Here is a 23,128-nt window from a genome sequence, read left to right on the forward strand (position 1 = left end):
CGTGTTTCTGTCTCTCCGTGTCTCTGTCTCTCCGTGTCTGTCTCAGTGTTTCTGTCTCTCCGTGTCTCTGTCTCTCCGTGTTTCTGTCTCTCCGTGTCTCTGTCTCTCCGTGTCTCTGTCTCTCCGTCTCTGTCTCCGTGTTTCTGTCTCTCCGTGTCTCAGTCTCTCCGTGTCTCTGTCTCTCTCTCTGTCTCTGTGTCTCTGTCTCCGTGTTTCTGTCTCTCCGTGTCTCTGTCTCTCCGTGTCTCTGTCTCTCCGTGTCTGTCTCCGTGTCTCTGTCTCTCCGTGTCTCTGTCTCTCCGTGTCTCTGTCTCTCTCTCTGTCTCTGTGTCTCTGTGTCTCTGTCTCCGTGTTTCTGTCTCTCCGTGTCTCTGTCTCTCCGTGTCTCTGTCTCTCCGTGTCTGTCTCCGTGTCTCTGTCTCTCCGTCTCTGTCTCCGTGTTTCTTTCTCTCCGTGTCTCAGTCTCTCCGTGTCTCTGTCTCTCTCTCTGTCTCTGTGTCTCTGTCTCTCTGTCTCCGTGTTTCTGTCTCTCCGTGTCTCAGTCTCTCCGTGTCTCTGTCTCTCTCTCTGTCTCTGTGTCTCTGTCTCCGTGTTTCTGTCTCTCCGTGTCTCTGTCTCTCTCTCTGTCTCTCTCTCTGTCTCTGTGTCTCTGTCTCCGTGTCTCTGTCTCTCCGTGTCTCTGTCTCTCCGTGTCTCTCTCTGTCTCTGTGTCTCTGTCTCTCCGTGTCTCTGTCTCTCCGTGTCTCTCTCTGTCTCTGTGTCTCAGTCTCTCCGTGTCTCTGTGTCTGTCTGTCTCTGTCTCTCTGTCTCCGTGTCTCTGTCTCTCTGTCTCCGTGTCTCTGTCTCTCCATGTCTCCGTGTCTCTCTGTCTCTGTCTCTCTGTGTCTCCACCTCTCTCTTCGGTTTTGAATCACTTTTTCTTTCTGTGTCTTCTCCCTGTTGAACAACAACAAGTCTGGGGATTCAGGGACATCACTGTGTGTGTGTGTGTCTGTGCGCGTGTTTGTGTGTGTGTGTGTGTGTGTGTGTGTGTGTGTGTGTGTGCGCGCGTGTTTGTGTGTGTGTGCGCGTGTTTGTGTGTGTTTGTGTGTGTGTGTGTGTGTGTGTGTGTGTGTGCGCGCGTGTTTGTGTGTGTGTGTGTGTGTGTGCGCGTGTTTGTGTGTGTGTGTGCGCGTGTTTGTGTGTGTGTGTGCGCGTGTTTGTGTGTGTGTGTGTGTGTGTGTGTGTGTGCATGTCCCAGGTCCCCATTCTAATAACACAGTCTCCCAGTGAGCAGTGGGGCAGCTGAGTACGCTCCCCTGGAACGCCACAGGGATCTACGGATCAAATTCACACACATACACGCACACACACACACACGGACACACACACGGACACACACACGGACACACACACACCCTATTGCCAGTTCAGCCACATCCACACCTTTCCATAATTCAGTCAGAGCGAGACAGTGAGGCTCTCAGATTCACACAAACACAAAGATAACATTATTCACAGACAGACTGCTAAACACAGCTCATTCCACATTGTGCTCTAATACCAGCAGCAGGCAGTGAACACGTCTCCCACCATATTCTTTGCTTTGCATTAACTACCAGGAGCACAGCTTTTTTCATTAGTTTTGCTGTGAGGGCATAGATTTACATATTTTCTACTTTCTAGGTAGCCTCAACATGCAGCACTTGATGAGGAGCTGCACCGATGTCTTCATGCTGCTGTACTCAATAATATCATTGCACTATATATGTGTATATATGTGTATAGAAACCAACACACAAGCAAAAGGACCCCCCCCATCCATCTTTCTATTCATCTGACCAGCGATTCACCCATCCAGCAGTGTTTAAATATTTACTAGAGCTAAAGGAAATGATGTTGCAAAACAGATGAGGGGAGAAAAGTGGGTGATTTAAACAAAACGAGGGGGAGAAAGAAGCATGGAGGGCAGACGCTGCAGTCTAGCACCCCCTGGAGGCTGAAGACGAATGTGACGATCAAGATGACTATCGGGGAACGAGGGAGGGAGCCAGAGCTGAAACAGAGCTGAACGACTGTTTAGAAACATCCACAAGAGGGAAATACAGTCTTCAGGATTCATGCGACTACTGTACATAATGTACATATTTGGATGGAGATGAAATACTGGAAATAACGCAGGCTAAAACCCAGTATAAGCTACGTTTGGTAGTTTTTAAGAATGTACATCTATTAGAGGAGCGAATGTAAGTCAGCCTTTTAACACAGATACAGTGATGCTAATTAGTGAGAAAAAAAGGAGCAAAGCAGGAAAAGAAAGAAAGAAAACAGAGAATGAGAAAGTCGTCTGTGAAGTCTGGGAGTAAAGGCAGAGAGATCCAGAAGGGCCTCACTGATCAGGGCCACAGCATTTTTTATTTACACACCCACAGACACACCAAAACATCTCTTATTTACCAGCTTACGTCTGCACTATTTATGGGGCGCTGGGGAGAGGCACAGAAGAGAGGAAGAGAGGAGAGGGGCTAAAATATGCATAGGGGCTGGTTCTTCTGGGACGGCGGCGGGGAGTCAGAGCGAGGGAGGAAGACGGGAAGGGAGAACGAAAAGATTTGAGTCTGTATGTGTCAGAGACAGAAGGATGTGAGCGATGGAGGAAGCCAGAACTTTGTATGCAAAGAGAGAGACGGAGAGAGGGGCTGAAGGAGTCAGAAGGGAGAGAGGATGATGCAGCGGCGTGTCCGTGCTGCAATTACCCTTGGGGTGCAACTGTGTGTGCACGTGTGTGCACGTGTGCGCAAACAGAGAGTGACATCATATGGCCCCTCGGAGGGGCTCAAAGAGGCCAAAGCCTTTGCTAGCCGGCCAACCAGCCTTCTTCATCCATCCATACCTCATTAAAACACGCACGCATACACACAAATGACATCTATTCCACTTACTCTCTCAGTTCCACGTGCGCACGCACACAGCTAGCAGTGGCATTAACCTCCATGCTTGTAGCTCTCCATCTCCCCCAGTCAGCCTTTCTGTCTAGCCCACTTAGAGAGACCTCCCATGGGGCAGTGGAGCTGTGGCAGGTCAGGCTCGGGCTTTTCACACACACATACTCACACACACTTGGGTCAGGACCAAAGAGTAACAAGATGGATTTAGCACCAGTGCAACAGCCAAAGAGGAGGAAGGAGAAGGAGCTGGGAAAAGCTCAGCGAAGGTGATGAAGCAGACACCTTCTATGATCCATGTTGGAGCTCGATATGAGGCGAAGTGATGAGGCGAGATTAAACAGGAAACGAGTCTGAACTAAAAACGGGCTAAAATATTCATTTTAAATACGAGCATTGTAACGCGTTCTTCTTCTTCTTGTAACACCATGAAATTATGAGCAGGAAATGTTAAACACAAACATGTTCATGAGTTTAGCATGGAAGCGTCTGCCCGCGGCGCCTCCACACAACCAAACAACAATCGTGTCAATTCATCACTGTGAAGATCCTGTGACCTGGTCAGACGGCAGGAGAGAAATCATCTGGTATAAGTGTGTGTGTGTGTGTGTGTGTGTGTGTGCGCGTGCGTACAGAGAACGAGGGAGGTGTGTGCGTGTGTGTGCGTGCGTGTGCGTGTGTGTGCGTGTGTGTGCGTGTGCGTGCAGAGAACGAGGGAGGTGTGTGCGTGTGTGTGCGTGCGTGCAGAGAACGAGGGAGGTGTGTGTGTGTGTGTGCGTGCAGAGAACGAGGGAGGTGTGTGCATGTGTGTGCGTGCGTGTGTGTGCGTGTGCGTGCAGAGAACGAGGGAGGTGTGTGCATGTGTGTGCGTGTGTGTGCGTGCGTGCGCGTGTGTGTGCGTGCGTGTGCGTGCAGAGAACGAGGGAGGTGTGTGCGGTGCCTGTGTGGACATTAACCGACAGGGTCCAGCAGTCACCCTGCTGTTAAATGGACTGGCCAGCCATATGCCCACCACCACTGGCCTTATATCATTGCCATTTTGTGTGTGTGTATGTGTGTGTATGTGTGTGTATGTGTGTGCGTGCGCAGGGTAGCTGGGCCTTGCCCAAACTCAAATAATCATGATTACAAAATGTTTTCTTTTTGTTTTTATGTGGCTGACTCTCTCAGTTATCGATGAAGCCAGCACATCAACATAATACATATGTTACTGCTTTTTTGACCGATCAAACGTTAGCTGTGTCATTCTGAGGGGACGGCCAATAAAGATGTAATATATGAAACAGAGAAACAGGAAATAGCACCAAGCAGACGTGTGATGGTGCTTCTGCAGGTTTTATGGAGACACACTGACCCACAAACAAAAATGAATTAAAACTGTAAATATTTAGTATTTTACGTGGGATTAAATCCTGTGTACGTCTCACGTACAGATCCGTCGATGTCACGATGTTTCACCGCTAACAGTAGCCATGTTTGACTTCTCAGCTGCCAAAGGCTTCAAGAAATGGACGATGACAGGAAGGTTTACATCATCACAGACCTGGCCACAGCTGGTCCAGGACCCACTCTGGGGTGACTTATATCCACTCATCTCTTTCACACACACACTCAGTGCGTCTGGACCCTAAAAACACGAAGCATGCCAGAAGCCTGCCGGGCCTCATGAGGAAAGATGGAAAAAGAGGGACAGAAGAACAGGAACTATGTGAAAGAGGAGATGTGACAGGACATACTGAAGTTAGTGGATGTTGAGGAACACTGAAAAGCGTTTGCCTTGTTTCGGATATTTGCGGATTACACCTTCTTGTACAGTTGCACAAAGTTCATTCACTACAGTGTGCTGCAGCAACGTCTGCACTATTCTAATAATTTACCTGGAGCAGTACACAGATGGGAAAATTAGGTCAATGTCAACACAGAGATAGAACGAGGGTGTCCTACCTGTAGTTCTGTCTGGAAAAAGAACTTCTGTGGACACTGGGAACAGTCGTAGATCTTGTCTTCCTGACCGTGGACAGCAAAAATGTGTTGCTGGAGCTTGTTGGCCTGCACAAACACTGAGAGAAGAAGAAACACAGAGCAGGTTACACAGTGTTTATTAGATGAGGTCCTCGTGTGTGAATCGATTCTAGAGGCTTCCTCGGTTCTGTCTGACCGGGTGGGGGACGGAGCAGTCGGCCTGCACCTGAAGGATAGAGAGCAGTCCTCTGAGGACGCCAGCGCGCACATCCTGGACAGAGACGACAGACTAGAGTGAAAGACGTTGTCCCCTAATCATGGGATTTTTGGGGAGCCGTTTTGTGTAAGTGCTGACCTGACTGTCATGTATTTGGCTCCATCTGTTTTGCTTCTATTAAGGACATCAAGGACAGCCCAGCCTCTCGCTGATGCCGAAGACACTCGCTGAGTTTGGCTGACGGTATAAAAAAGAGTCAGTGGAAGGATAAACTTCAAAGCTGTTGTAATATGTGCTCGTCTCTCTTCAGGTTGTTACATAATAAATGTACATGCTGCCCATCACCTGAGGCAGTTACTTCTGCACGACAGTAAACCTTGTTTGTTCGTGTTTTTCACGATGTTCACATCTGGGCTTGTGTGGAATTTCATGCTGCCTTGACTGATGAGAGCTTTGGATGAGAAAGGACCCACAGGTGGTCTCATACAAAGGCTTCCCACCAGCCATGATGCATCTCAAGTAGGGCTGGGCCATATCATACCATTCACGGTAATACCGGTGTAATTTTGGCAACGATAGAAAAATGAAATATCGCGATAGAATATGGGTAAAACGCGCATGCGCAGTGCCTTTGTTTTCATACGCACATGTCGGAAAAAGCATGGCGGCGAAAGCAAATCGTTGAATGAAACAGATGAACCTGAACTGGTTTGTAAAAATGCTGCAGCTTCACTGGTGTGGAACTGGTTTGGCTTTCGTCCGTCAGATACACAACAAAGCACTATTTTTGGTAGCGCATGCTAGCGGGCCGTCGTTATTACCGTGTTGTTTGGAAAATACGGCGCACTTAAAATCAATCCTTTGATTTTTCTGAAAGTCGACAGAGCTCCTTATAATCCCGTGTGCCTTATGTATGAACTCTGGTCGTGTTTACTGACCTGGAAACGATTTTATGTGCACGGCGCTCGAAAATCTGTCAGATGTTTCAGTACGACTTTGCTGAGCTACGAAGCCGCACCGCTTGATGGATTTTCGGAGCATTACGGCTATCGTAGGCGGAGCCTCGCGGAGTGATACGTACTGTGCTTCAACATAATATTACCGTACTGTGTGTGTTTAACCTCTTTTTAAGTTTTGTGGATATTATACATGGTTATGCTGAGGATGTGTCGGCCAGTTTCCACTGGAAACGCCTTTTGGTTAAACTGTCAACGAGGAATTTGCATTTGCACTAATAAAGTTGTAAAAGTATTTTTTAATTATATCGTCAGTTATATCGTAACTTTAAAATGCACATAAAAACAGCTGCTTGTTTAAGTGAAAATACATTGATGTGTTTTTTTTTCACTAATAAAGTTGTGGAGTCGTAAAGTATTTTGTCTCGTGTTAATTATATCGTCAGTTATATCGTTATCACAAATTTTCAAATGTATATGGATAGGGTTGCCAACCGTCCCTTAAAATACGGAATCGTCCGTTCGAAACAAAAGTACACGTCCCGTATTGAGCTAATAAGGGACGCACTTTGTCCCGTAATACAGTGAGAATCAAAAGTAGTCTATAAATGTTAATGGAATTAACGCTTTGTTTGAAAACATAATTCCCAGCCCCTCTCCTGCTTTGTGACCAATGAGCTGACAGCACACTTATGACAATTCGAGTATGACAATTCAGATTACCGCTCATCTCATTGGTCGAGGAAAGGTCGCTTACGGAGAAAATACCGGAAGACAACAGATGACCACAACAAGAAGCATGGCCAACAGGGAAACAAACGCCGACACTGCGGTGCAAGTCTCGGATGACAGTACACCTAAAGCTGGGCAAACACTGTGCGATTTTTTCAGTCGCGTTATTCAGCTCCTGCTCAAACTGCACGATTGACTCGCAGGGATTAGAAGTTCATAGGTCACGATGCAGGTCTCACACTATACCGCCCGATGCTCTGATGCGACCTGAGTGCTCACACTGTGCCTCCATAACATGAAGGTTATAACAGAAAATCTGTCGCTCGCTCTCCCTCCGTCTTTCACTCACACAGACACACCACCACCATCAACTTTGCTAAATTGCTAATGAAAAACATGATCAGGCAGCTGTGATTGAGCAGCATGTAGATCCAACTATTTTCATGGTTGTTGTCGTCGTGATAATTTTGTGAGGCCACATCGAAAAGGCTCGGATGAGCTTTCCAAAGTTCTACAGGTTGTGCCTCCATCGCTTGTGTCCAGATCACACGCTGCACAGCCGTGCTGCTCCGTCTTTTTCGCTGACATTTGTGTTTGCGCGTGCGCAGTGTGACAAACTGCGGTGACACCCTCACGACCAAGCGATTGATGATCGGGAGCTGGTCGTGAGGTGTCAATCGCTTCTCGTTACACCACATATACTACACGATGCACGACGCAGTATATGTGGGGCAGGAGACTGCAGGAGTCCAGCATTATGCTGGGCTCACACTGTGCGATTTTTGGCCCATTTTGAGCCGATTTTTGAGTCGTGCGACCGTTTTGGCGATCGGCCCGATTTTGGCCTTCATCGTGCGTCGTGCATCGTGTAGTATACGTGGGGTAACGAGAAGCGATTAACACCTCACGACCAGCTCCCGATCATCAATCGCTTGGTCGTGAGGGTGTCACCGCAGTTTCTCACACTGCGCACGCGCAAACACAAATGTCAGTGAAAAAGACGGAGCAGCACGGCGGTGCAGCGTGTGATCTGGACACAAGCGATGGAGGCACAACTTTGGAAAGCTCATCCGAGCCTTTTCGATGTGGCCTCACAAAATTATCACGACCACAACAACCATGAAAATAATTGGATCTACATGCTGCTCAGTCACAGCTGCCTGATCATGTTTTTCATTAGCAATTTAGCAAAGTTGATGGTGGTGGTGTGTCTGTGTGAGTGAAAGACAGAGAGAGCGAGCGACAGATTTTCTGTTATAACCTTCATTTTATGGAGGCACAGTGTGAGCACTCAGGTCGCATCAGAGCATCGGGCCGTATAGTGTGAGACTCTGCATCGTGACCTATGAACTTCTAACCCCTGCGAGTCAATCGTGCAGTTTGAGCAGGAGCTGAATAACGCGACAGAAAAAAATCGCACAGTGTCTGCCCAGCTTAAGCCCAGCATTAGAGCAGCAATGTTTGTTCCCCTCAGAGAAAGGGAAGAATGGGAAAAGGAAAACACCTGGCTGGAAAAAGTTAATATGGGCATGTGCAGTGAATATCAGGGCTATGTGGCCAGAAGTGTGATAATATAATTTGTTTTGTGTAATAAACGACTGCAAGGATAGATGATTACAACAAATAGATGACTAATACATAAAAGTAATACATAGATGAATAATGATGATGAGTTAAGTTGCGTAATCATGGGAACAAGCGGGTTTACAAACAGGAGCAGCTGATTAGCTTTAGAAAAGCTGAAATAATACCTCAACTGAAGCCAATTGTACTAAATGCACTAAATGTGCACTGTTACAAGAATATTTTTCTTTCTATTGTTTTCTATTAATTTAAGTTAAGCATGACAGGCTTCTGTTTAAGAAAGAGACCTGTTTTACTGTGTTAATGTTGTCATTTTGAGCTAAAAATAAATGGCTAAATGATCATTTGTTTCCCATATGGTCATATCACAAACAATATGCATCTGCTTAAATCAACTTCAAGTCAAATGGTTAAAAATAATTTCACACACAAAAAAAGAGCTAGAAAATTAACCACAGTGGGAAGGGTGAAGACAACTGGGTCGCCCGGCCCTGGCCACGAGGTGTCCCTTATTTATTTTTCGGGGAGTTGGCAACCCTAATGGTGATAAATATTTTTGGTCATATCGCCCTGCTCTCAATCATCCTGGTGAGTAAATCCCAAAAGGTTGATCGAATTGATCTGGACGTAGCGTTTTCAGTGTCACTCGACAGGTGACCAACATGTCCTTACAAACAGCACATGTGCACAGTGATTCAGCGAGTTTCAGTCATTGTGCACATGTGCTGCTTAAAAGGAAACGTTGGTCATCTGGATGATGAAGAAACGTTTCTCCCACTGGTAACGTCCGGATGAACAGGATCATCCTTTTACGATTCCCATCAGTCAGTTAACGTATGCAACCAAACAGAAGTCCAGCTGCCTTCTAATTAACTGGTTAGGATTAACCAGTGATTACTGGGACTCAAAGATATCTCACCACTGATGGCAGTGACCTGAAGGGGAAGTCCAGCTACGTGTGGGTAAGGTGTCAAATTCAGGCTGTATTACTAAACTTGACTCAGGGCACTCAAAGTTGTCCTACATGATGATGTTTTGGGAGAGTAAGAATCAAAACTGACACTTAGCATACACTATAAATACTAGAGATGGACCGATCCGATATTACGTATCGGTATCGGTCCGATACTGACCTAAATTACTGGATCGGATATTGGAGAAAAATAAAAAATGTAATCCGATCCATTAAATATCACGAAAGCACCTCACAAAACTTGCAACACGCCGTAACTCACCTCAGAACGTTAGCACGTCGGAGCAGTATGCATCACGTGATAGAGCGGCTGTGGCATGCGGGACCTGTCGGTGGTCTGGATAGCATGTGGAGCTTCGCTAGCAACCCGGCATTTCATCTCCGACAAAGTTATCCCCGAGAGAAGTAAAGCAAGTGTGTAAGTCCATCTCTGAATGTTTGTAAAGCATTCCTGCGTTAAGCTTAACAAGCGACTGCGTCTTCTTGCTGCTACTTCAATCATGAAACTGCTTAATGATCAGCTGATCGGCTTTTCTGTCGCGAGTCCGTGTCTCTGGTTTGTTTTTGGCCCACTTTGCACCAGAAAGAGGAAACCAGCGGCTGAACAACAGCAGCACGTTTAAGCTTGATCAGCTGTTGTTAGAATGTATTTATTATTACTTTCTACTCGAGGATCTTTTTCTATGTAGCTGACGTAACTGTGCAGGGGCGGATCTAGCAAAGTTTAGCCAGGGGGGCCGATAGGGCATTAACAGGGAAAAGGGGGCACAAAGACATACTTTTCTTTCTTATTCTCATTTAAAATGTCGAGCTTTTAATAAATAATTATCTGACACCCAAAGTTTTAATTTGATGTAAAATGAATAGTCTAATATATATACCCTAGTAAGCTATAGTACTTTTTCCTTTGGGAAGGTACCATCTGTGCAGTCTGCAATTTTGTTGAAGAAAGATGTTGAATCTATTTAATATTTCTTGAAAAATAATTGATTTCTGTGCATTTTTTTTCACACTGCATCAAATTAAGGTTGATTACGTTGATTAAGCATCATGAGGTGGAGCGTGAGGGGTGGTTCCCTATTTTTTATTTATTTATTTTTGTTGTTGCTGGGAGTTGGAACCCTATTAGTTAGGTTGCTTAATATTTATGCTAAGTACTCTTTAAAATACCAGAATAGGGAGGATGGTGTAGGTTTAAGTTTATTAGATTGATCAGTATTGCTGAACTATGAAATATATTTTTTTGCATACAGGTATAACAGAATAGCTTTAGTGTAGTTGTTGTTTTAAACTTGAGTATGAACTTATACAAAATGCAGCAAGATATTAAAAAACAGTTTTGTTGATTAAAAAACACTATATCGGATTCATATCGGTATCGGCAGATATCCAAATTTATGATATCGGTATCGGACATAAAAAAGTGGTATCGTGCCATCTCTAATAAATACCCCCCCAACCACAGTCAAATACATCCAAAGCCAATGAAGGTTGACTGGAAAGGACGGAACATATAAGACGGAGTAAAGCAGTAGAAGGAACGAGAGAAAACAGGAAGCGCTGTCCTCAGAGACCGTGTGCTATTTATCAATAAATTATCTCTCCTTTTTTTAACTTCCGCGCCGTCTCACACACTTTTTTCCTTCTTTCTCTTCCCTTTGTTTCAGTAAACTTTTGGTTTTCGCTGTGAGTGTGTATGTGTTGAATTATTAAGCCTCCCCACAGGAGTGGTGCCCATCTTACTAATTCATAAGCCACCAAGGAATAGAGTTAAAGTTTAAAGCGTTTGTGTGTACCTGGGGGGTAGGCACACAACACAAGACAAACTCAACAACCGAGAGAGGGAAAGAGAGCAACGGAGAGCCAGGCACAGAGAGGGAGATGGAACGAGAAGAAGCAAAAGCAAAGGTGCTGACTTAGTTTCTCCTAAAATAGGTGCTGAATGAGAGTGTGAACACCGCAGGCCTAATGTGGTCATCCAGCATTTTGTTTCTGCCCTCCAGTGTATTGCAAAGGCTGAAAGTACTCCATATTTGGAGACATTACTGTGTTCACATCTGCACACACACACTTCTGGTAGGGGCTTCTTTAGCTGCTGCGCCCTGCTGCGGGATCACTCCCACAGTTTGAAATGTTAAAACAATGAATATTGCAAAATCTGAAATGCCAAAGCCGTTCCAGCACATTTACTGAGCGCGACGCAGAGAGAGACAGCTCTGAGCCGCAGCAGGTACAGCAGCTGATAAGGATGATTCAAGTGCAGATATTAACTTTACCAGGCTGAGCACACCCCTTTGGCTTTCAGACGGTTTTATTTAGCACACAATAAAACACAAAACAGCGAGGACATTTTTCTTTTCGCCATTGCTGATGGCGAAGCATCTGTACAAGCACAGCTGTAAATCTTCACCAACACGAAGAACAACAGTCACCTGTCGTGTACGTCATCAAACTGATGACGTTTAAAATCAAAGCAGACTTTGGACACAAGAGAAAAGGACTCGTCTGTGCTCTCGTCCTTGAAGGTAAATGTGTGAGTTTGCCTCTCACCTGTGAAGCAGACGGGACACTTGAAGGTACCTCCCATGCCTTCGAAGCTGTGCTCTATCAGGTGGCAAAGCAGCTTGGCAGGTGAATCAAACATCTGGTTACACAGCTTGCACTCATGATTGATGCCTTCCTCTGCAAATAGGAGACAGACACGCGTGTGGAGGCCGGATTAGACGACATAACACGGGAACACATGACATGATATCAGAATATTCATACAACATGCACGGTGGATGTTTTCTGTGTGCTCTGTCAGATATGCACACAATGGCTTTAGACTGTTTACCATTCCAGTATTTATAACAAGGAATTTATAATAAGTAATATCAGCGAAATGATGGGAGGCTGTAGTTTGAGCAGAATTGAAAGGACAATGTACGGAAAACTGAACTGAGAGACATTATCCTGCTCACGCTCCGAGAAGAACCAAAATCTTTCCCAGCTGGTAATTGCCTGTCTTCCCCATCGGGTTTGGGGATGATCTACCCCTCCTACAGCTATCCCTTGCCTCCCTCTGTCCTCATTATCTGTCCTTCCCCACTGCAGTCACTCATCCATCCCTCACTCACCCATTCCTTCCTCTGTGTCCCCCTTCGTCTCTCTTGGTCCATCACTCTCTGATTAATTGGTACGGCTTCCAATTCGCACTCCGTGCGACTTATTTTCACGTACAGTATTCGGATTTCCTGTGTAAGACTTGGTCACGCCTTACATTTTGTATCAAATTCAAATTAAGATTGATCGGTTTGTGACAGCCGCTAACGGTGCTCCATAGCTCATCACAGCAGCACTGTAGTATAGATGAGAGATAAGGAGCTCGCTGCGTAAACATAAAGAGTTCTGAACGGAGATTAAATGTAAATATCATCGAGCTTCATCACACGAGCAGACGTCATCAGCCTTTGTCCTCTCTAAGGATCATAGCAGTGTTACTGCGTCTATTTTAAGATGGCGTGAGTGACATCACAACACCCACGGTGAAAGGTGGGCGTGCACCCCTTGACGATCTGGTCTCCTGCCCGTTGTCCTTATCACCATTGTACCACACAGGACAGACGCCCCAGTCGCCCACACACACACAAGCACACCAGAGGCCCGCCCTGCCCGGAGACATCAGATGGCGTCTTCTGTGGGGCAATCTGTGACCTCCTGAGGAACCGCACACACGTACACACAAACATGCGAACGCACAGAGCGCGCGATCTGTGTCTTTTCCCTCGTTTGTCACTTATCTCGTGTCCTGTAAGTGCAAACGTCCACACACACACACCGACACGGCAAAAGAGTCTGTGGAAGTTCAGCGTCAGAGCTGCAGGGGATCGCAAGGTTAATAACGTCTTCAATCACACATCCATGACACCCATACTGACTAATACACACAAACATGCACACACAGATTCCTATCTCTCTGTGCCTCAAAGGCCGACATGAGGGTGCCCTAATCCCGTCTCAATAGCCACGGGGGAGAGTGTGTGTGTGTGTGTGTGTGTGTGTGTGTGTGTGCGCCACATGGGCTTATGTGAATGAGATGGTATGCTCCGTGGACCCCAAACATCCCCGTTCCCCCGCACACACACAAACCTCAAAGGCTGCTGGGTTGTGTGGGGCGCCAGAGTGTCCGAGACACACTGAGACAGATAGAGGTTCATTATCATTTACTAGGAGATTGAACCAGCAGGAGAGAGTCACACGGAGCGAGGCGCACAGAGAGAGAGAGGCGTGTGCGGCTCTACCAGCTGAATCAATCGTCACATTTTCATTATTTCCTTAAAAGGACGCCTTTATTTAACAATGCATCATTTCAGCTGTACAGAAGGTGATACGGAGGCAGAGGGCCAACGCTGTAAGTAATGCCTACGCGTCAGTGAGCTCAGCATGTGTGCGCTTGTGTGCACGTGCGCGCTTGTGTGCATGTGTATTGGGGGGCTCTGTCGAAGCCACTTTAAAGCTCGTGTCCTCAGTGGGGGCAAAGCTCTCTTCAGAAGTCGCCTCGCACTCTCCCACGCTGCCAGGATCAGAGGGAGCGGTCAAACATCAGCCACCCTCTCATGTACACAATGATGAGTCCAACATCAGCGCTGCTCCAGGTTATTGTGCAGTTGTTGCAGTTACACAAACACACATCGTTGCACAAATCAAGCAAAGTCGTTATGTTTCTGTCGAGTTGACAGGTGGGTGGGGAATTTCTTTTTAATCTAAGGCATCAACCAGGGTTGTAAAACGCATTATTCCCTCATGATGTGATCATCTTCTTTTCTGGATTTAGCCAATAACGCTCGTATTTTATCAGCCAGTAAAAAGGACTGTTTGATTCGATAAGCACAGATGACGTCAACAAAAACAGAATTACAAAAGAAACCTTTGAAGCTAATTATTGGTCAATCAAATGTAGGGAGGGTGAAAAACAGGGGCCAAAAAATACGAAACTAGAGAAAGAGAGGGCGGCAAAACGCACAAAGAGAGAGAGAACTGAGGGGAAACAGTGAGGTGCAGAGAGATAATTGGGCTGTCCGGCACAAGGGCATGGAGAGAGGCCTCCATCGCCCGTGTGTGTGTCCCATGAAAGAGTTCTCTTTTCTGACAAATACATTGTTTTGATCAGTGTGTGTGTGGGGACCACTGTCTCTGTGTGCTTCCCCCTCTGAGACACAGTCCGTGTGTGAGTGTATGTGACCCATAGTGAGATGACAGAGTCATAGAGCAGCCGCTACGCTTTGTCTCACAGAGTGCATTTGATCCACCACCGCACACACACGCACACACAGACACACAACCCTGGGAGGCCTGTGCTGGGACAGAGAACACAGGGGAGAGCGGGATGAGAGGGAGAGAGGCAGGGTGAAGGTTAGGACTCTGAGTTTGTTACCCAACACAAAATTAACTTTTCTCTGCTTTTTAAATGCACATCAAAGCAAATCTATGCTTTCAACGGTAAACCAGTTATTGGTGGAACATTTAATCGCACTCTTTAAATAAATGTCATGCTGCTATACTGTCATTTAGAAATGTGCGTTGTCGAACATGTATTCTGCCATGTGTCAGGAGCTCTGTCTCCTGTCTGTAATCGTACATTTATCTAACAGCATTCGATTAGCATATCAGACAGACAGAAGGACAGAAAGACAGCACAGCTACAGCGTGATCACACACGAGACAACGCTGGAACTGCGCACACAACAGCTGCTAAAGTTTCGCCTCAAAGAGGAAATATTAGCAAGCGAGCAAACAGTGTGAGTGCAGTATGTGTGGATGGGCAGAAGGCAGCAACAAGGAGGGACACAAGTCCAAACTGCAGCCACACTCATCATTACAATTCCTCCAACACAACCTCCCCACTGCTCGTGTTCTCCCTCAGTCTCATTGTGTTGTTACCCACCTCTCTCTCTCTCGGCTAATTGACGAGAGGAGAAGGACCAGGTGGCATCATACCCGTCACACACACACACACACGCACGCACACACACACACACACACACACACACACACACACACACACACACACACACACACACATAAATGAGCTCCTTGGTTTGTGTTGGGGGGTGACTCCCTAAGGCGCTGCCTCTCCTCTCACATGCTGCACACAGCTACGTGCATACACAAATATCTTAACCCTTTCTTAGTCTCGGCTGGGGACTCCTGTGGGTGCCCGGCCCCCACACCTTGCACCGTCCCCTCCCTCTCTCTGTGAATAGCTGCTGGGGGTCTCTGGGGTATCTACCTTCCATTACTGGCCTTCCCCGTTCCTGTCAACCCCCCCATCCCCAAACTATATGAATGTGGATGTGTGTGTGAGAGCAGTAAATTGTGTGTGTGTGTTTGGTCCCTGGTGGTGTAAAGGCCGTAAACCAAGCCAGGCGACTGATGGGGAGGACGGCAAGAGAGAGGCAGCGAGATAAAGGGAAGGAAGGCTGTGGAGAGGAAAGGAGAGATGACGGGACGGACGGGGATAGAGCAACAGAGGCGTCGGGAGAAAGAAGAGAGCAGTGGACGGAAGGAGGAGGAGGAGGAGGAGTATGCACCTCTCTGGGGGGCTCGCTCAAGGTGTGTTTCCATGGCAACCAGGGGCAGGGGGGGGGCAATGCGCGGGGTGTGAGCTTGACCCATTGGTAGTGTGGGGGCTGGAGAATACACACATGCACACACACTCGTAGAAACACACAACCTGCTGCAGTGCTGGAGGGGTCCCAAGAGTGCCCCCACCTTTACTCACCCTCTCTCTCATACACACAAACACACACACAGAGGAAGAATGCTGCAGTGCTGAGGTCCCGCGAGTACACAACACCCACACACAGTCTCCCTCCCTCCCTCCTCTCATCTTCCATTTTCCCTGTTTCCATCACTCTCTCTGTGAGGTAACTGTTAATATTTTCATCATTTGTTTACTCCTCATCTGACTCTGTGGATTTTTTACATACTGCTGAATGAAGATGGGATGCTGAGCTACAACGCCCGATCTGTGCATTTAAACACATCCAGTCTGCTTTCAAACGTTTGAAGGCACCATCTCTCACAAACGCGTGATGGAGACGGTAAAAGTGCCCGGCGCAGTGTCTGCGCGCCTTTGGTAGTTGGGCTTCCTAGTCCCTGTTCATCAAAGCCAAGCTGCTCCTGAAAGGTTAAAGTTCAGACAACGAGTAGCACAAACCACCCGCCATAATGCGCGCGCACACGCACACACACACACACACACACACGCTATCCTCGTGGGGTCCTCCCATTGACATAATGCTTTCCCTAGCCCCTTACCCTAACCATCAAAAATGAGTGGCTAACCCTCACCCAATTGTAATCTTGACACTAAAACCACATTTGAGTGTGAAAAATGTCTTCAACCCTGTGGGGACCTGAAGGCTGGTCCCCACCAAGATAGGGAAACCGGTGTACACACACACACACACACAGTAGCCTGTTAGCCTAATGCAGATACATCATGATTTGGTTATTACCTTTCAGTTCTATGGACTCATTCATGGTGTCTGCAGGTGTACTGTGGGGTTGATGGTGACAGTGGGCTGTGGGCAGAAACACTCAACTCTCACCTTTTTGACAGACACATAAAGAGGAAACAAAAGAAAGGAGTGATGCTCTTTAAGTGCAACATGGGCCCAACTTTGGGCTTTTTTGGAAGTAAGGGCGCACTGGAATTTATGAACTACTCGTCTTTATACAAGAGAGAGTTTATACAAGAGAACAGGTAACAGCTCAACGCTTTACGTGAGACAAAGATGAATGAATGGTTATCCTCGTCCCTCCTTCTGCTCCTTCGCTCTGGACACGGTCAGACCCCGCAATCACCGTTTTCAGCAAAAACACTCGTTCTCACACATTAATACACAAACACAAGCAGACAGACGTATTATTGGCAGACGGGAGCAGCATATGGCGATGACCAGTTTGTGCACAAATTGAGCATATTTGTGTAGTGCAAAAGTGCATGTGTGTCTTGGAAGGAGACTGTGTGCATAATGTGCGTGTGTGTGTTTGTGTATAGCAGCTTGGATTTTCCCTATCAGATTACATAACAGTAGGAAGCTGGAGCGCTCGGTCCTGCCGAAGCCAAGAGCCTTCTCGCTAACACACACTCGCATGTGCGTAGATTTCCACAGACACGCACACAGAGCGTACGTCGCTGCCGTCTCACTGGTTGTGGGTTATTAAGGGATACAGTTACATTATGAACGCATGACTTTATTAGCGTCTGCTAAGCTGCGCTCATATGTTTTTGTAGCAATAAGAAAATGAAAGGTTTTTGTACTCATGAAAAACGTGATTTTTTTACTGAATGAATTTTTAAAAGTTGTCTGTTTCGCATCATAAAAGGTCTCAAATATTTGAATCTTAATGCTTAAAATAAAAGTAAAGGAATGCAAAGAAGTGAGTGACACCAGCTGCACTACGAGATGCACGTCGCACTGAAGCAGCGGCTTCTTTGTTGCTCGTGAGAGGAGATGTTAAAGCAGCGCTTTGATACTGAAACCCTGCACAGAGTTACAGACACGCCAGCAGACGACGCTCAGCGTCATCTGGAGAGCACTTGACTGTAACAACAAGCAGCTGACATGTAAGTCTTTGTATTAGCATATGTAATTAGACTTTAATTAATATTCAGGAGAGGTGCACACATCATCGCTCCGGCCTTGGAATCATTGCTCAGGACTTTCACAGGAAAACAGGGAATTACCGCTTTCTCCAATAAGCACACAGAAAGCTAGTAACACACTCGCACACACACACACACACACACACACACGCACGCACGCACACACGCACGCACGCACGCACCTCTTTTTAGCTCGTTAGCAGGGATGAGAGTAATGAATGCAGAGTATATTTGTGTTTAGAATCTTAATTGAAAGCTTGAAAGTGGCCAAGAGGGAATAAGCCTAATCACTGTGTGTGAATAAACCATCAACACACACACACGCACAGACACACACACACGCCTGCCACTCCCTTGGACAACATTTAAAAGTGAAGTACCTGTCATTCTCCAGTCGTCCATTCTACCCTCACTCCTCCTGCTTTTTCCACGCTCGCTCCGTTCTCCCATCTGTTTACATATGTAAAACACAACTACAGCCCCCTGGATGCACATCGTCAGTGTGTGTGTGTTAATCTGTTTGTGTTTTGATGCTAGTTAAAGCTATAGCAGACATCCACAAGGACTTATAAAGGAGTTTATTGTGGGTTAGGGCACGTCCTTAATTAATTACTGGTATTTTTATTTTTTCTGCAGGTGTTTTTTATTCAGTCGCAGCCTTTGCTGGAATATTGTGAGCGTGTGATCCACATCTCATGGAAAAGAATCCATTTACAGCACGCAGGCAAAGTGAGTGACCTGTGAGAAAGGCCGGCTGTGGGTCGGACCGCACAGCGCAGGTCTCAGGTAAATATCTGAAAGGCACGTTTAGATTAGAAAACACACACACGCACAATCATCAGTCTTCACAGGTTAAAAAGCATGTCTGTATCCAAGGCTAATCACCAAGGCAACTGTAATCAAGGCTCTGATCTAGTTGTCAAGGTGATGGAGAGAGGGTCACCCCTGACCGTCTTTTCTCTGAATGACTCTGTTTTTCAAACTGCTATTGATTTATATAGACACGGATATTAGAGTTTAAAATCCACGGCTGTGCGTGTGTTACGCAGAGAGAGACGACAACGCCACAACGACGCAAAATGACGGCAAGTGCGATGGTTAAAAATTCAATAACCGCCCATTTTTGGGGGGAAATCTAAAAGAAATGTGTGACTGTGTTTACCTACCCACATCTAATCCTATCCTGCTGTTTAGTGGTGTGTGTGTGTGTGTGTTTCTTTAATCTGTGCTCCCAGGGGAAGTCAGGGGGAGCTAGTAGGCTTATCCTCGCTGCATCTCTGCATCCAAATACCACTAAAAAGCTCAACTCCATTCCACAACAACTAAATTAACACACACTCACATACACGGACACACAGACACACACACTCACACAAAACAGCAGAAGAAAGCCTGCGAGACATACTTAGTATTCCTTTAACCAAGACTCCCCTGCATGCTCCTCCTCTGCACACATGCTGAATGTGATGTTTAATAACGCAGTTATTACAGGATCGAACCGAGAGCTTTCTCAAACTTTCACACAGAACATCAGCGTCCATGACTGCTGTGGATCGTCCACACGTGATTTTTACTGTAAAAAAACTGACAGAGAAAGGAGAAAGAAGAAGGAGGAGGAGGAGAGGAGCCAATAAGAGCTCACAGCAGGATGCTAATAATGCAGCTCCAGCTGTTCCAGTTAACCTGCAAACTGCCCATCTGGACCCAGAGAGGCAGACAGGAAACTGTACGGAGACACACACTGATGTATGGTGAGACACAGGCAGAGAGTGCAGGGCAGCCTGTGAGATATCAAACAAAAAGCTGAAAAATACAGGCTTCTCACAAGGATGTGGTTTTTATGCCGTTTTATATTAAAACACAATCACTGAGTGATGGAAAAGACTGAAGAGGACGGAGGCAGAGGGAGAGCGAGCCGCTACATCATCAGCTGTACGGGCTGGACGAGCGGGCGTGGACACAGGAACACAAACACACACACGCGCCGTAAGAGTGACCTTGGTCTCGCCTATCTGTCCTCGCCCCCTGCCCTGGCCAGCTAAATCCCCCACCGAGCCACCCTGCCTGTCTCTTTTACACACACAATCACACACACACACCACAGTGCCATACTCGGTCGTGCCAAACTGAACCACGCTGTGCTTACAGGAAAAAAAATAAAAATAAAACAGAGACAGACATGAAGATGGAGGAGAGCGAGGCTAAAGAGTAGAAAAGAAAAGGAGAGCGATGGAGTCCAGCTTTCTTTATTATTGATTCCAAAAACTCTCACACACCAAAATACGCTCAACTTTAACACAAGACGCGCAGCCAGCCAACTCTAACCTTCCCTAAAGCACAAATGTATCGCCCACACACACACGCACACATAGCATGCTAATGAAGACACTAAATCACTACCAGGTCATGTGTGGAAAAGCCTGCCAGATACCTGCATCCATGGCTAGAGACCTCCCTCAGCCACACACTGCGCGTGTGTGTGTGTGTGTGTGGGTGTGAGAGTGTGTGTGTGTGTGTGTGTGTGTGTGTGTGTGTGTGTGTGTGTGTGTGTGGGTGCGTGTGTGTGTGTGTGTGTGTGTGTGTGTGTGTGGGTGTAAGAGTGTGTGGGTGGTTGAGCAGCAGAGATTGAGGATGCCTGTTGGCTGTAAACATGACTGGTACTCGAAAACAGAGCAAACACTGAAGAGGCAGAAAAACTACTAAACAGCAGCACGAACAGTGGAAGGCGAGCTGCAGATGGACAAGGAAGGAAGGAAGGAAGGAAGGAAGGAAGTCAGAGTGGGTCGAAGAAGGAGAACGGCGCTCATCTTTTTCCTTTTGCACTTGTATTTCTTACTTTGAGGCAAAATGATCAAACCCCAGAGGTTCGCACCCAGGAGGTTTGTTCATTGTTCACCAGTAATTCAACACAGAAGGCTTCATCTTCGGCACAGCTCAGTGTAGCAGCAGCTCTACAGCCTTCATCCTACACCGCTAACATGAAAGCTCTGCACTGCTGCCGGTGCCTCGTATCGGTGTGTACCCAGGCTCCCTAAGAACAGCTAATCAAGACAACGCTTTAGTGAAAAGACGTCTCCAGCTGGGTGGATCAGGTAATGATCACCTTACCAGAAGCACAATCACCCCTGAATCATCAGCATCAGCACGGTCACCTCTATAAAGGAACAAGCAGGTGAGTGGCTGCCTGCTCTGAGTGAGCGAGGTTGCGTGACCTTGTGAGATTAAGCAGCAGTGTAATCTGATTATGTCCAATTACTCTTGAGTTATTTTGTCTCCGAGGGCTACGGTATGGATAATAAAGAGACGCTGGGCTGATTTCCTGTCAGAGGCTTCGTTTGACGGCCAAGAATGACACAAAGAAAGAACAAATGTTTGTTAGTCGCTGTGCTGAGTCACCGAGATCAGGTGGAAACTCGCAGATGAATTATTCATCGAAGGAACGGAGATGAGCCGTGACGCCGCACATCTGCATCCGAGTTTAAAAATGACATCGTTCGAAAGCAGCGAATATCGTGGTGCCGGTCCGAGACTAAGGTTCTCTTTCTTTTACATCTTCACAACATCAGAGACGAGGCGGAGACGCCACAGAGAGCCAAACTGCTGCTACTGACCTACGAGCACAAGAACGCGTGAGGAAGAGTTGAAGAACGTACCCACGCAACAGTGCAGACGAAACACTTCTTTATATGCATGAAGATATTTGGTGGATTCGTCTCCCTAACACACACACATATATATACACACTATTATGATAGTGAACTCTAGTATAGCGTAAATAATCCTGTTAAATAATACAAATAATAACTTGTTTATGCTTTCAGACAGAAACACGAGCACAAACACACACTCCTCACTTCTGTCAGCCTCAAATACAAACAAATAAATAAATGAACACAATGTTATTAATTATTCTGAGGCAGGAATCAAATATAAATGTGTCTGGAGATTTGTGTGTGTGTGTGTGTGTGTGTGTGTGTGTGTGTGTGTGTGTGTGTGTGTGTGTGTGTGTGTGTGTGTGTGTGTGCTTCTAAACAGACTCCCCAAAGATCAGCAGAGAGGCATACCAGCAGAGCAACACACAGAAGAAACAATGCAGAAACACATCGAGAGGCAGATGTTGGCCATGTACGAAGGAAGGACGTGTACATCGTCTGTGGGCGTTACTGCAGAAAATAGGATTTAAATAGCGTGTTCTCTGCAGCCCTTTGACTATGCAAAGGTCCCCATCAGTTTGACAGCAGCTCTGTTCTGCACAAACAGCACAGTAGATGTTCATGTCGAGCTTTAAATCGCCGACAGCAGAAACTGACTCGTACAGCTAATAACCATAAAGAAAGCTGATCCAGGCTACGTGACGGCACAATCTGGATTAAAAATTCAGACACACACACAAGTGCTCAGCTAAAAACACTCTAGCAGTCTATTTAAGAGAGTTCACATGCAGAGCAGAGCCACTGCTGGGGCTCATCGGCTCTGCCTCTCAGTCACACAAACGCTCACATCGTCGCACGCATCCGACACGCTGCCGCTCCGCCTCTCTGTCGAGGCTTCGCGTTATATCGTTAATTACACTTGACACCGCTTCTTGTGCGTTTTATATGTGTGTGTCTACGATGTGTCCCCAGAGGCTCGAGGGGGGAAAGCGAGGTTCAAAGACCCCCCGCCACAAAGCTAAATCAATATTAATACATGCTCACACACTTCCAACAAAGAGATGTCAGCGCGGTGGTTAGAGGGCATTGTTTCACCGTCTCTGCGGTGCTCTCCTTGCTTCTATCGCACCGTCTCTTCGTCGCTCTCTCCTCTTTGGATGCAGCAGAGCTACACAATGATGCTGCTCCCATCAGCTCAGTGTTGTGTAGAGAAAGCAAACAGACGCCTTCCTGGAAGTGACGGGTAAGAAGTACACGAACACTTCGTCTCCCAACCTCGGCATGCTCGTCTAGCTTCTTTGAGACGCTCCATCATTGCTGTGCACATATTCCACCTCAGTACTGTGTTTGGCCGCGTCGCTCGTTCTCGTGGCTAACATTACAAAATGTCTGCTTTTGCTGGCGAAACAACTCTTCCCTAATTGTTATGGCATCACCTCACAGTTCACATAATCTCCAAACTCTCACAGCA

General features: G+C 46.7%; 1 protein-coding gene across 5 annotated transcripts in view; it reads right to left on the reverse strand.

Moving 5' to 3' along the window:
* The window catches only part of znf423 (zinc finger protein 423), a 128,076-nt gene that overhangs the window by 8,144 nt on the left and 96,804 nt on the right, over nucleotides 1-23,128 (reverse strand). For all 5 annotated transcript variants that reach the window (XM_086297863.1, XM_086297862.1, XM_086297859.1 and 2 more), the window contains 2 exons: nucleotides 11,899-12,030; nucleotides 4,869-4,984 (listed from right to left, as the gene is read on the reverse strand). In XM_086297863.1, the coding sequence (XP_086153989.1) occupies nucleotides 4,869-4,984; nucleotides 11,899-12,030 (248 nt within the window). The remainder of the gene's footprint in view (nucleotides 1-4,868; nucleotides 4,985-11,898; nucleotides 12,031-23,128) is intronic.

Source organism: Aulonocara sp. 'chitande type north' Nkhata Bay, linkage group LG7 (genome assembly GCF_057382095.1).
Source record: "Aulonocara sp. 'chitande type north' Nkhata Bay isolate Kocher_YH1m ecotype deep benthic linkage group LG7, A_spYH_male_GT1.1, whole genome shotgun sequence".
NCBI lineage: Eukaryota > Metazoa > Chordata > Actinopteri > Cichliformes > Cichlidae > Aulonocara > Aulonocara sp. 'chitande type north' Nkhata Bay.